General features: G+C 43.9%; 2 protein-coding genes across 3 annotated transcripts; one reads left to right on the forward strand and one right to left on the reverse strand.

Annotated features, from left to right (window-relative positions):
- Positions 1-383: 383 nt before the first annotated feature.
- On the forward strand, positions 384-3,165 carry LOC106809630 (mucolipin-3-like). Its single transcript, XM_014812794.1, has one exon. The coding sequence runs from the start codon at positions 424-426 to the stop codon at positions 2,248-2,250; it is 1,827 nt and encodes a 608-aa protein (XP_014668280.1). The 5' UTR covers positions 384-423; the 3' UTR covers positions 2,251-3,165.
- Positions 3,166-5,882: 2,717 nt separating this feature from the next.
- On the reverse strand, positions 5,883-15,200 carry LOC106809629 (splicing factor U2AF 26 kDa subunit-like). 2 transcript variants are annotated; one of them, XM_014812791.1, is made up of 8 exons: positions 15,110-15,200; positions 12,334-12,421; positions 11,973-12,039; positions 11,297-11,376; positions 9,519-9,590; positions 8,913-9,046; positions 7,770-7,876; positions 5,883-7,231 (listed from the first exon to the last, which is right to left on the reverse strand). In XM_014812791.1, exons 1-8 carry the CDS (start codon positions 15,151-15,153, stop codon positions 6,975-6,977), a joined length of 849 nt encoding a protein of 282 aa, XP_014668277.1. In that variant the 5' UTR covers positions 15,154-15,200; the 3' UTR covers positions 5,883-6,974. The 2 variants fall into 2 exon arrangements, with proteins under 2 accessions (XP_014668277.1, XP_014668279.1); XM_014812793.1 differs by having other exon boundaries at positions 7,078-7,219; positions 7,772-7,876.
- Positions 15,201-15,203: the final 3 nt, after the last annotated feature.

Here is a 15,203-nt window from a genome sequence, read left to right on the forward strand (position 1 = left end):
CTATAGCCCTTCGCTCCTGCGGCAGAGCGAAGGGCTATAGTACTAGAGCTAGTGTGGGTTAGACCTAGCTAGACACAGGCACTTGGAACGTCTCAATGAAAAAAAAAGGTAAATAAACACGAAATGTATTTACTACCAAAGTATTAATGTTTCTCCACTCTATTTCGCCGATTATTGCCGATAATCACCTGTAAATGCTGGTCAAATGCTCATCACCCACACCCTGTGTGCAAACAACAAGAATAAGAGCCTAAGAGAACCCTCTTATTCTTGATGTTTGTGCACAGGGCGTGCGTGCGATGTACTAGTGTGTTGCAGATGAGCATTTGACCGGCATTTACAGGAAATTATCGGCAATAAAAACGCGTAAAATCATAGCATCTGTGTTTTTGCAGCTACCTGCCGTGTGCGTATCCCGTTGCCATGACATCGGAGAGCGACGACGAGATGGACAGCATTGTTGGGCGGGCCTTTGCTGGGACAGAGTCCAACGTTGGGTCGTGCGAGGGTGCTACCCCAACACGCCTCTTCTCCGTGAACTCGAGCTGTGAGTCCCTCCACGCTGAGGAATGCCTGCGGCGGCGGCTCAAGTTTCACTTTCTGGACCCGCTTGACAAGTGGCGTGCGCGTCACCGCTGTCCGTGGAAGCTCATTGTCCAGCTGCTGAAGCTCGTTGTCGTCACCGCTCAGCTCATACAGTTTGTCAACGCGCGCTACTCGTACGCCGACTTCGTCACAGGCAACATGATCGCCTTCGAGCACCTCTTCCTACGTGGCTGGGATGCTGCGCGCGAGACCAATGCCTACCCGCCGTCAACCGGCGCCTATGCACTCTACGAAGTCGACGAATTCTACGAACACCTGGACCACGCCGTAACGCGCTACCACGCGGTAGAGCACATCTCCATCGGCATGTATGCGTACGCCAATGCTACTGGCGCTGCAACGTTCTGCCAGACGAGCTATGCTGGGCATGCGGCGAGGGGAGGCCGGCGGTGGCCACACGAGACCGCCTGCGTGGCGGTGCTGCCTTGGGACACGATCAACAAGACGTTTACGTTCTCGTCGCGCGAGTTCCTTGCCGCCGCCAACGTCTCCATTGATTTCAGCTACCTCGTGTCGGCGACGCTCTCTCTGCGTCTCACTGCTGTCCACCTGAAGACAGCATCACCGTACGAGATGCCCGACTGCTTTGAGTTTGACATCGAGATCCTCTACGACAATGTGGCGCACAACGGTCAGCTGCCCGTCTCGCTGACAACGTCGCAACAGCGGCGTGACTGCACTGGTGACGATGCCGCAGCCGATGACGACGACGTCGTCACTGCTGCTGACGACGAGGGTGACGGGGCGGACCTGACGAAGACAAAGGCAGCACTCGTGCTGCTGCTCAACATCATTGTCGTGGTTATCTGCATCGCGTCAGCTGTCCTCTGCCTGCGCTCGATCGTGCTTGCATTGCAGCTCCGCCGCGAGACGGCTGCGTTTTTCCGTGAGCACTTTGGCCGCGAGCTGTCGCCATCTGACCGTGCCGCATTCGTCAACCTCTGGTACGTGATGATTGTTGTCAATGATGTGCTCATTGTCGTGGGAACGGTCATCCGCATGCAGATCGACTACAAGCGCAGTGACAGCTACGATGGCTGCAGTATCATGCTCGGCACGGGCAACTTGCTTGGCTGGGTTGGCTTGCTGCGCTACCTTAAGTTCTTTCCAAAGTACAACGTGCTGATCCTGACGCTGCGCCGCGCGCTGCCCAACGTGCTGCGCTTCCTAGCGTGCGGCCTGCTCATGTACTGCGGCTTTACGCTGTGCGGCTGGGCCGTACTCGGGCCGCACCACCGCAAGTTTGCCTCGGTCAGCGTGACGGCCGAGTGCCTCTTTGCGCTTATCAATGGCGACGACATGTTTGCGACATTTGCGGCGGCGAGCAGCACGCACGCAGGCACTCTCGTGTCGACATTCGCGAGGCTGTACCTCTATGTCTTCATCAGCCTCTTCATCTACGTAGTGCTCAGCCTCGTGCTCGCGATCATCCTTGACTCGTACGAGACAATCAAGGAGTACTATGAGAACGGCTGGCCGAAGAGCGACCTGTCAGAATTCATCGATCGCTGCACGGACGCTCCGTCGTCTGGCGTCTTCCGCGAGCACTGCAATTCGTGGTGGATGAAGTACTGCACGTGCCGACGTGCGCGGAGCACTGGCAGCTCCACCGAACGATCGCCGCTGCTCCCCCCTCCACCGTGAACACACGCCTCTCCTGCAGTAATACACGCCCCTCCCTCAGTCATGTACGTCCTTCCCTCAGTAACGCATTCCTCACCCTTAGAAGGGCATTCTCCCCCTGTTCGCATGGCCCTTCTGAACGCATGCGCGCCCCTCTTTCCTGATCTTGTGTTCCTTCTCCTTGAATGTATGCCACTCCATCTTGAACTCGTGCCCCTCCTTCCTAAATTCATGTCCCTCTCTCCTGAACGCACTCGCCTCCCTCTGAAATGCATACAACTACCTCCTCAACGCATGCCCCTCCCTCTTCAATGCATAAACCTACCCCCTGAACTTGTGCCCCTCCCTCCTGAGTGCATGTCGCCCCCCTCTCGTGTCCCTCCTCTTGAATGCACGCCCCACCGTTCTGAATGCACGCCCCTACCTCCTGAGTGTGCACGTTCTTCCTCAGTGCACCCCTCTCCCTCCTGAATGCACAGCCCTCGCTCCGACATGATAGTAACATCAAATATATTTATCGGTGTTGCTCTCCGGTGTTGGAATTTTTAATGTTTAGATAAAGGAGATTTTAGGTTTTCCTTGAGGAATTTGAAAATAATGGTGAAGTCATGTGCAATTTTATTGTGAAATCCCAATTTATGGTATAGAATGATTAGGTAGTGTTATGATATTATGTATGATGTACAATTATCTTTTGTATATATTGAATGAGTGCTTATGTAATGGTACCTTAATGAAATTCTGTCATCTGTGTTACCTCGTGATCACCCGTTAACTAGAAAGAACGTGATTTATTTATATAACAAAGAATAACGTCCAGAACCTAATGGGTTCGGATCTGTCATCACTTGCTTTTCAAATATCCAGGGGCGGATCCAGGGCTGAAGCTAGACAGTATTTTTCCAGATTTTGAGGGCACATTCCTCAAAAAGGGCACACCACCCCACAGTGGGTGGCAAATTTCAAAATTTCAAGGGTCCCTGGGCACAACAAAAATGAGCACCATTTGAGCCCACATTTAGTCAAGCAGCAATAGCTAAAAACCATATGGAATTTTATTTCTGCTTTATTTTGCCTGCGCTTTGCATACCAGCAATGAATGCAGAATGATTCAAGCACTTCCCTTCTTTTTCAGATATCAAAGCTAGTTTTGTTACCATGTAAAATTTTGATTTCCTGTCCTGTCAATGAATCAGAAGAAAAAGAAAACAAATAAAGAATATAGCCAAATTCCATCAAATTGTTTTCTGTATTTTTGAGCGCAAACTTTCGAAGGGCACTTTTAAATCTAGACCGTATTTCCCAATACGGCAAATACGGTCTGAATCCGCCCCTGATATCTGTCGCACCTAGATGAATGACATAAGCTGTACGATAAGTGTCAGATAACACTTCGGTAACGTCAGGGAACAATTTCCAGCCAAAAATTTGCAAAGCAAATGTGCTATACAAAATAAATTTTGCATAGCAATTGGATAAATTTGTATAGCATTTTTTTTCAGACAATCAGTGCAAATTTACACCGCAGTGCATGCTTGGCGTGTTATCGTGTCTGCCTGTGACAGGCACAGCTAGCTTAAGCCTAGGACACACTAGCGATTCTGCACGCTGCCCGGCAGCGTTTAAACAGCGTGCGAGCTTGGCACTCGTCCGCTCGCCAATGTCGAGTGAAAATAATATGGGGCCGGGCGAGTGAAAGCTAAAGCTGACTCGCCCATGTTGGCGAGTAAAAATAATTGTCTAGAACTTTAATCAAATGTTGGTTCCTTACGTTATATATCCAAACATTGATGAAATACAGTTCTAGCGATTGTGAAGGGCGGCTATCTGACTCCTCGACCACGACATCCTCACTTTATATTATCAAAGGTCGCCGAAGAAAGCAGCCCGCGAGAGCGTGCAGCGCCAGCACAGCGTGGCTGTGTATACGTGCCTGGGGCGGCATATTGATTGATGTACGGGGGGGGGGGGGGAGTGCAGGATTGTTTAAAAGTCACGTTGGCCGTGGTGTTAACAAATCAATAAAATCGGCGTAACGTGGCATTTCATTGACGCGGCAAAGCAGCCCGAGAATAAAAGTAAATTGTAAACATGTATGTTTCCGTTTACATCTCGCATGGGCTGCATCGCACAACTGCGATTCATAAAAAAATATGCGTAGCAAATGGCTGAAAATACATCGCGAATTGCGATGCGATACCGGGAAAATTATTCCCTGAACGTGTATGGTACTAAATTTATATCACTCATTGTAGTGTGGCAGGAGTTTTATAGCTACATCTATCTACATTTACGATGTCCACTGGTATCGTACCGGTACCCAACGTGATAAGAATTTATAAATATATATCGTCCGACTTGAAATATTCGGTTGCCTAGAATGGTTCGTGTGATGGATGTCAGTTTATTGTGGGTTCACGCAGTTTCACGTGGATGGAAAGATGGTTTTGTTACACGTGTGTTCCAAGCTTGTCCGTTGACTCAACAATGGTCCATAAATTGTGAATTGCTCCTAGTTTCCCGATGTAAATGCATTGTCGGTAAGCTCTCAGGGGCGTAGCCTGCCGGGGGCAGCTGCCACCTAGATTTGGAGCAAAATTAAAAAAATAAATTGTTCTACTAAAAGAGAATTGTCGTAGTCAGAAACAAGGCTGTACATGTACTCAAAAGTGCCTCAAATACCATCTCCTGCGATCTACATTTTCAAAATTTTCTGTGGGAGGACCCCCAGACCCCCCATCCGGTTCCTCACCCCCTTGAAACCCTGGATCCGCCACTGCCCCCCCCCTAGGAATTTGCTCAGCCCACTGCCCTGGCTCACGCACGTACATGTTGAGGTTACATTTGTAGATTGCTACGTTGATTTCGTGTGCTAATCAGTCTCCTGGCAGTTTTATGCGTGGTGACCGCACCATAATGTACGAATTACAGATTTCCATTGATTAAAAAAAATATTCACGACCTACAGGTGCTATTAATCTCGTTTCCCTGTGAATTGCCGATGTATCCCCCCATCCTAGCTTTGTGGTCTGTATTGTGTGGTGGTAGATGATAAAATAGCAGTAGGAGGAGTACATGTATATTGATACTCTGTTCAGGGACTTCTGATAACATAATTATGTACCTTGAACCAAGACCATGTATATTCAAGATATCAAGAGCTAATAATACCTATTATTACCTAGGTATTATTAGCTCTTGAAGAGATGTATAGATATTTTCCTGACGGAGATGACAGTATTACTAGAAAACGCTCGACCTGTTTATACACAATCGCACCTTCTCGTTGCTATGTCCAGGGTTCCCACAGCCCTTGAAATTCCTTAATTTTTAGCTCGCCTTGACATCGTCAAGATGAGCTATTGCCATATGGCGTCGTCCGTCAACATTTGGATACGATCAACGATGAGAACTTGAAGAACCGTTTGACCCACATGTTTCAAATTGCATACTGTTGTTACTCCTATGGGAGAGATGTGACCGTCCTATTTTGGAGCACGCCAGTTGACCTACTTTCGAGCCACGCCCACTTTTTGGCAAAAATTGAAATGGCCATAAGTAAGTTCAGGTTCAACGGATTTTGCTAATTTTTGGCATGTGAATGAAATATGAAAGGTGTCAAAATTGAAAGGTGCATTGCGGCTGAAAACACATTTCCATTAGAGACAAAATGTTTATTACTGAAACTGACACGTGTTTAAAATGTGCGTACGCCCATGCACAAAAAACAGCCTTATAAACCAACGTACGGTGCACACAAACAGTGCATTCGCTTTAGGCCCAGTAGAGTACCGAAAATCAAGTGAAATATGGGTCTGCGCAAACAATGTTCTCTCACAATGAGAGTAACACAGACAAATTGCAACATTTCGTGGCGAGTTAACCAGGCACACACTTTCCTGATGCTGTTGCCATTCCCATGTTCCAACCAAGGTGAAACTTTCCTACAGGTGGCGCCACGTCTTCAATGGTATCCGGCACATCGTTTTGGAGTCACCGAGAAAGCAAGTATGGCCAATTCCGCGCGACCACCACCAACAAGGGGCGCATGCCTGCACTACGCTCAAATTCGCATTCAACATCAATCCGAATCACGAGGACCACAGAAAGTTTGGAAATTCACAATGACACAATAGTAACGTAGTTCTGGAATTTTAGACGACACTTGAACGTTGGCGCAGGTGGAAATGCTTTTACTAGTACTATGGAATTTTTGTACACAAACTCACGACACGGTTACCGAATTCATTCCGCTCAATCTTCACAAAAATAAAATCGCAACATTCGACGTGCTCATAAGACTGCCAGTTGGTCCCGCTACTGAATAATTCCCGCATACAATTACGATGAACAATGGTTATTTTAGGCGAATACCAAATTTTGATAACATGGCTTATGTAATAAAGTCCTGTTAACCTTATATACACTCAAAGAAAAAATGCTTTACACACGTGCTTCACCTTTAAATAATCAGAAATAAAAACATGTAGAGAAATTGCTAAGGACTGTGTTTAAACATAGTCGTCAAAAATTACCCCTCGCACTCTCAACTGACATTCGTAATCAGGTTAATGAAACACTTGCATAATTTGAATAACCATAGATACGCCAAGTAGAAGTACTAGAAGGCACACGCCCTTTGCTGTACGTTGGTAAGTAGTTCTCCCGAGTTTACCAGAGGTCATACAGGTACGAACAATAAGGAATAAAGCTTTACACATGTGACACTGCGAGATGCTAAGAGTTCACGTTGCCAACAACCGACCAACTGGCTGTTCTATATATCTATTACTCGCGACCTCTACTATGACAATAAAACACAGAAAAGACGATGGAGATCCATGATGTTCAGAATCTTCCCGAGCGACCTTCACGCTCTCGTGACCTTGATCGCTTGCGGTCGGTGCGGTCGCTGCGATCGCGGCTGCGTGAGCGCCCACGTCTCTCACGGTCATGGCCCTTCGATGTGCGGCGTGGGGATCTCGACCGATGCACAGGCGACCTAATACAAAACCCGGTATTGCAATGTCAGCAAGACTGTCGGCTGACTATGTATCGCACTCCTATCTATGCTCTTATCACAGCTGTACATCATGCTATCGTATACACTGTGACATGAAATGCTAACGTATGTATTGCTGTGATATGTAATGCTATTGTATGTATTGCTGTGACATGTAACGCTATCAACTTTATATACAGTATCAGGCAAGTAAAAATTACACACCTTAAAGGAATTACCATAAAGAACACCCACTTGATAACGAAATACTACGACTGAGATTTAATAATCAATCTGTAATCTAGCAACGCCAAAAAAACGAGCGAACACAGTATCGATTTGATAGATATATCGACAGAATCTCAGCATTCACAATTACAGCAATCAATAATGGTGAACATGAACACAGATGTAGTCAATAACAGAGATGACGATGCTTCATACCTGCGGTTTCCTCCTCCGCCTCCTCCTCCTCCTCCTCCTCCTCCTCCGCCGCCTCCTCCTCCTCCTCCTCCTCCTCCTCCTCCTCCTCCGCCACCTCCTCCTCCTCCTCTGTGTTGCTTTCTACCATACAGCTCTCGACGGAGGTCTCGTGAGATCGGCTTAAGGTGCATGAAGTTGCAGAACCCGCCACGCGTGCACTCGCTGCAAAAACACGAAAAACACAAACAGTCATTGCCAACTACCAACGAAGTGGCTGTGGACCTACCAGGCTGTGCATCGCATTGTTGTCATTGTTATTGGAAACATTTTCATCGGAAATTTTCATAAAAGCACCAAGCCTCCTTAACCCCGAAACCACTTATCAAATGAGAAACATTGACACGTAGAAAATAAACTATCAGGTTACAAATAGTAACACACTGTGCCATGGTGATTGTGTATGTATGCCAATAACTTATCGCTGATTCTCCCTTGGGAATTTATGGAATACCAAACTTGTGATTTTAGAATATACTTACCATCAAAATAATTTACATCACCTTCGGATAAAAAAAACCGTTTTGCATTGTCTGTTTTATTTTGCGAGCATGGCAAGTAAAATGGCATCTAGTATTGAACATGTTTTCCTTCCCTGAAGACAAGAATTTAACTACCCACAGTTTCTGAAACGTCTCAATTCTTCCCATGCATTCGGAAGCCTGTTAGTGCCACCTGCCCACCTCGAAACACTGAATAAATGTGGTCTTAGACAATAAATGTTTTATTTGCCCCAAATGTAGTAGTAGTAACAGATATGGTAGCCATAGTCATAGTAGCAGATTCAGACCACTGGTGTTATTAGGCTAGGAAGATAAAACACCTCATGCAACAGTTGAAAATGAATTTGAAATTCACGAGTCTCTCCCGTCAGCCCACTTGTTTTTCCCCGCGGCGTTACCTCTCTACCGGTGACGCAAGCAAACCCACTGTCCCCGTGGTAACATTAAGGATCTATCCTAGTGCTACTCCCCCCATCTCCCATACGATCACCACGTAAAACCACCAGGATCAGCAAGTCTGTAAGGATCCCCGCTAGTGCTACTCCCCCCATCTCCCATACGATCACCACGTAAAACCACCAGGATCAGCAAGTCTGTAAGGATCCCCGCTAGTGCTACTCCCCCCATCTCCCATACGATCACCACGTAAAACCACCAGGATCAGCAAGTCTGTAAGGATCCCCGCTAGTGCTACTCACCCCATTTCATACTGCCTGCAGCACGCCTCACGGAAGTCTGTCACTGGAGAAAGCTCAGCATAGATCGGCCGCCCGTTAAACCACCGGTTGTTCAGGTCCGCTACGGCCTTTTCCGCATCTTCTTCCTTACGAAACTAGATAATTAAATAGAACAATTAATTAATAGACAAAGGTTCATTTAACCACGGTTGCATTTATCAAAGGCCTCTTGGCTGCGATCGAGGAGGATAGGCACTCGGCTTTTTCTAGCATAGCTATTTCTACAGCAGGTTGGGATTTGAAGCAAATCTGGAAAAATTGTCTTGCTCAATATTGTGACATTAAGCAATGATTTTTCATCTTAACCCAACAATTTGAGCCTTTCCAGCATTCCTTGCTAAATAGCAAGTGTCTGTAGTTAAGTTAGGATCGTTTTAAATGGTATCTGATCACGTACATGAAACTAAACAGAGCAACATGCTCACTTCCACGAGCAAAACATGTTTATTATCTCTATCAGCCATAATGAGTACTTGCATATCTGCTTTCGCAATACATCTCGCGTAGACGCGTACGGTAATGTTTCGCCGAGGATTTCGCACTACTGCTGGTCATACAGTTACATACCTTGACGTAGACGTTGCCAACGAGATGGTCTCCCAGGTTATCACACACGTTCATCTCCTCAATCTCTCCATACTGTAAAAACAATAACAAATCCAAACAAATTAACGACCAGCAGGACAACAACCCAGAACAACCGACCAGCCACCGAAAAGCCAGAAGACAACAAATTAACAACCTATTTTTTTTAACCGATTTGAATGCATTCGGAGAATTCTTATATGTTCATTATTCACTTCTGTCCATAAAATCATGTGTGAAAAGTAGTATTGGTTGGTTAAATACAGACACAGCATATTAGATTGATCATCTTTCAAATAAATGCAAATAAATGAAAAAATAATAAATTTAGGCTCACCTGTCAGCATACATATAATACCGATTACTTCTGCATGAAAATTATTTTAAATTCATGCAGTTATATGTTATGAAACGGAAAATGAGCAGAAATGTAAGACTTGATTAAACCTTTTGTTAGCCAAGGAGTTGAAGCAAATTTACTCTTCCTTCGTGATAGGGTCTTCATAGATTCATGATTACTGGTTACATTATTAACCATCGTTGTAAGTTTACAGAGAGATGCATTCGGATCTAAAGTATTAAAATCAATCCCAGCAAAGTTAGTTCGTAAGTCATCCAGAAATACTGTGCTATCAAACTCGGACATAACTCTCCTAGTAATTTTTGGATATATTCTTTTTACTATCAGTGTTATTTATTAAAGGAATAATAGGTCCATTGATTATGCAATGTTGACGAATGCTAGAGTAACTGGCACCTTGTGTAGTTAAAGGAATAATATGGCCATTGATTATGCAATGTTGACGAATGCTAGAGTAACTGGCACCTTGTGTAGTTAATAAGTACGTAACCTTATAGCCTAACACGTATTAGTTTGTCCAATATCACTGCTGGTTACATTACAAGCAAGACTTGAAATCGGTTGTTGATATTCATTTACGTGCCGTAAATGTCATCCAGGAGTCAAGCGATAAGTCGCCGATGACGTAAACATTTGTGCGGCCCGTATGTTCTGGATGCCAGATGAAATGGAGGTGTCAGCGGTGTAACCACGGCCACGGACTAAACATGGAAATGGAGTAAAACACACGTACTAATCACGGACGTACATGGACAGCCCTGACAAAAAGTTCCTTATCACGAGCGTCCGTGTTTACGAAATCACTGATGATAGCATTGCATACGGCCGAGCATGCGTGCAAAAATGTCCGGTGCACTATAAATCTGTATTACACCCAGCGGTTTGAAACTGCATGGAAACTGTAAACAACTCAGTCAACTGATTTCTTGGACTGCGGATTTCAATTAGACATTTCTTAGTAACCAGCAGTGATATTGGACAAACTAATACGCGTTTGGCTATAAGGTAATGTACTTATTAACTACACAAGGTGCCAGTTACTCTAGCATTCATCAACATTGCATAATCAATAGACCTATTATTCCTTTAACAATTGTATAGGTCGATGATAGAGATATCATGTAGTATGATACCCACAGTTAGATAATTAAGCAAATTATTAAGTTAATTATGTGAGGTTCTAGGATCTCGTAATGTTGAGAGGAAATTTGATGGCTTTTTTGTTCTCATAACTTTGCGATGTTTCTGTCAACATTCTAGGAGTCAAAGTTAATGTTAAGACTGATTTTAAGACTAATTTTGTTTCTGACAATGGGCCCCTGGTAATTTTCTATATCAGACAATGATACTTAAGTTACCATGGCAATTGCTGCTGATTCACTCACTACATCACACATACCTTCTCTTCGACGTCAACAAAGACATCCTCGAAAAAATCATCGTAATGCTGTTGTACCTCTACCTCGGAAATGCCCGCCACTGAAATAGGAAAAGAAAAAAATAGGAAAATAGAAAGATGGTATCAGTCTGTGTGCAGTAAATCACACTCTGGCCATCCTTAAAAAATTCTATGTTTGCTGTCCCCCGACCCATGATTTTTTTAGTGGGTAGGTAGGTCATTTTTTGTGTGAGGCATAATAGTTATTTTAAGTCTGTCCTCATGTTTGCCACACATGCTTTGTGTTTCAGTCTTAACTATGAAAAATGTAAAAAAAAAAATGAAAAAAATATGGAGCCCAAAATGTAAAAAAAAACTTTTGGGTCGCGGCTATTTTCGTGGGTCGGTCGGAGGACAGCAAACATATAATTTTTTAAGGATGGCCTCTGCTGTATACACAGGCATAGATCCCACGCACATGCACACAGACACAAACACACACACCGTCGCATGCACACACACACACACACACACATGCTATAATAGTTGCTGCAGCTATTTAAAAATTCAGCAAGAACAAATCCTTGTTCACAAGGTTGTTTGGTGGTTCTTGGTTTTCTCCTCACTATTACCGTGTGTTGGTGGATATTTGTGTGTAAAGCAACAATGCATCACGCCACGATAGTATTATACTTACAGTGGGAGCCATCGGCTGTTTGCGCACTGTTCTGGGGATTCTGGTATATGTTGATCAATACAATAGTCTGTAAAAACACAATTTTTACATATAAACAAGAATTACTTGTGTGATTTAAATCCTAAACATCAGAGACCAATACATGTCAGACCAAACTCTTTAACATCTAATAACATGTTTATAACATCTAACAACTAATATAACATCTAACATATAACATCTAATAACATCTTTAACATCTTATGCATCTCTTTAACTCCGAACATCTAATAAGTAATTAATTAATACAGCAAATAATACACAACGTTTCACTTGCCAAGTGTGAGCATATATTTCAATACAATTTGATGTGTGGTTTTACCTGACTAAATGTAGGTTTGTTATGAATTCTAGAGCATCTATCTCCATGACGACATGCTCCTATCTTGAAGTAGAAAGAGCAATTGACCCTGCAAATATTTGGAGTATAAAGATATCGCACACAACAAGATTATAAATCTAGTCACATGAATTCATGGCATTTAGAAATGAAACTTTTCTAACTCGAGTCAAACCTGTGTATGCAGTAACGTTTGTGGAATAGAAACCATAGGGACTTGGGATGTTTTAAATAATAAAATGATGGTCAATAAGCACTTTGTATAATACTACCAAAGTCTGTGTTTGTGTACTCCCTACCACCTAATAATTATATGCAAATGCCATTCAAATGCTCCTCTGCAACACACACTCTGTGTGTAACCAGAGATTCTGTCTGCTTATCATCGAAAATTCTTATTGACACCATTTGGCTAATGAACATAGTCATGTATACTTGAGGCGAGTGGTGGAATCACGCTTTCCCACCTGCTCTTTATTCTTGTTGTTTGTGCACAGTGGCGTGCGTGCAGTGTACTCGTGTGTTGCAGAGGTGCATTTGAATGGCATTTACAGGAAGTTATCGGCAATAATAGGCAAAATAGAATAGAGAAACATTAAGACTTTTGTAGAAAATACATTTCGTGTTTATTTACCATCATTTTATTATTGAAATATTCCAAGTGCCCGTGTCTGTATTCTTGTTGTTTGTGCACAGCGGCAGTCGAGTGGTGTACTTGTGACCTTGTGTTGCAGAGGAGCATTTGAATGGCATTTTACTGTTTTTACAGGAAATTATCAGCAATAATAGATAAAAGAGAGTAGAGAAACATCAAAACTTTGGTAATAAATACATTTAGTGTTTGTTTACCATCATTTTACTATTGAAAAGTTCCACGTGCCTGTGTGACTGTGAAGTGAACATTTTAATTTGTGAAATAATAAGCGAAAGAAAGTAGAGAAACATTATTCACTAAAGGGGGGCTTATGTCGGGCTTGCGAGCCGACTCGACTGGAAGCAACTGGATTTCGAGCAACTGGAAGCGATCGGCTGCGACTTGTTGCATCCAGTTGCCCACTGTTCTATTCCGAGCAACTAGTGGCGGCCAGTCGCAGGCAGTCGCGTCGCAGTCGACCGACCTAAGCAATGCAGTCGCAGTGAATTGTAGCCAGTTGCTTCCAGTCGAGTCGGCTCGCAAGCCCGACATAAGCCCCCCCTTAAGACTGTGCAGCAAACACGTTTCGTGTTTATTTACCATCATTTTATTATTAAACATTGTTAGTTTATTGTTTTGATTATGTTCTTTTCATATTAATTACAGTATTACTAATCGGCTATTACGTATTAGTATTACCAGAATTTTATGATTCAGTTGCCGAAACGAATCAAGCCATCAGATGATCAGTGCCATTCGGCTAAAAAAGGCTAACTACCTGGCTGTTACTGTTAGCTCTAGTACTATAGCCGCTTACATTAACTGCCATGTAAGCTTGCGGCAGTTAATGTAAGTTGTGGCAGTTAATGTAAGCCAGCGGCAGTTAATGTAAGCGGGCTATAGTACTAGAGCTACCTGGCTGTACGACGCCGGGCCCGATCACAGGCACTTGGACCGTTTCAATAATAAAATGATGGTTAATAAATACAACTTGTCAGTACTACTACAGTACCAGCAATAGTCTTAATGTTTGATTTGACCTAATAACTTCACTTCAACACCGTCCAATATACCGCTGCAACACATAGCCCGCACGCCATTGTGCATGCACAGATACACAGTAGGTCAGAGAAGGTAAGAAAGCGTTTGCACAGAAATTCCAGAACGCTCCACTTTTGTCGCAGCACTAGAGGAGAAATACACGTCCAAACGCCATGATATTGCCATCTGTGTGTAGCTGAATGGTCACTTGTTCGAAATATACGTCTTGCAACTTGGTACCACATACTTTACCCATAATTATATGAGAAATCCTGTTCGAATTTGCCACAGATTGCCCATGAAGCCGATTTGTAAACAGGACAAGTACATGAGCAATGGCGGCGCATTGCACTCTGGGAGGAGTTGCATCCGCCTGCCCAACTCCAAAATGAGCCTCGACGCCAACCCCAGGCCCGTACCCGGATGCCTCGCCGCTATCGTGATTGGTCAAAGGATATAATAGAGCAGTTAGGGATTTCCGGCTTGTTGGTCCTGTTTACAAATCGGCTTCATAGGAAATTTGCGGCAAATTCGAACAGGATTTCTCATATAATTCTGGGTAAAGTATGTGGTACCAAGTTGCAAGACGTATATTTCGAACAAGTGACCATTCAGCTACACACAGATGGCAATATCATGGCGTTTGGACGTGTATTTCTCCTCTAGTGCTGCGACAAAAGTGGAGCGTTCTGGAATTTCTGTGCAAACGCTTTCTTACCTTCTCTAACCTACTGTGTATCTGTGCATGCACAATGGCGTGCGGGCTATGTGTTGCAGCGGTGTATTGGACGGTGTTGAAGTGAAGTTATTAGGTAAAATCAAACATTAAGACTATTGCTGGTACTGTAGTAGTACTGACAAGTTGTATTTATTAACCATCATTTTATTATTGAAACGGTCCAAGTGCCTGTGGGCCCGATGCCGCGATGGTTGACATTGTGCGCCGAAATTGAAATGCACGCAATATTCGTTATAAACCATAAGTAAATACATTAAAGCGTTAGTTATTAGGCAACGAACCTTGTTTACTACGCAGTTGTAATTATTAACTTATAAAATTTCACGTTTACAAACAGTACGTACTTATCCTTCTCCGTGCCAAAAATGGATGCAAGATACTCCGCCATTGTTGTGTTCACTCGTGCTCAAATATCGAGAGGTTGCGTGAATTATACGG

The sequence above is a fragment of the Priapulus caudatus genome, unplaced genomic scaffold, assembly GCF_000485595.1.
Source record: "Priapulus caudatus unplaced genomic scaffold, Priapulus_caudatus-5.0.1 Scaffold369, whole genome shotgun sequence".
Taxonomy (NCBI): domain Eukaryota; kingdom Metazoa; phylum Priapulida; class Priapulimorpha; order Priapulimorphida; family Priapulidae; genus Priapulus; species Priapulus caudatus.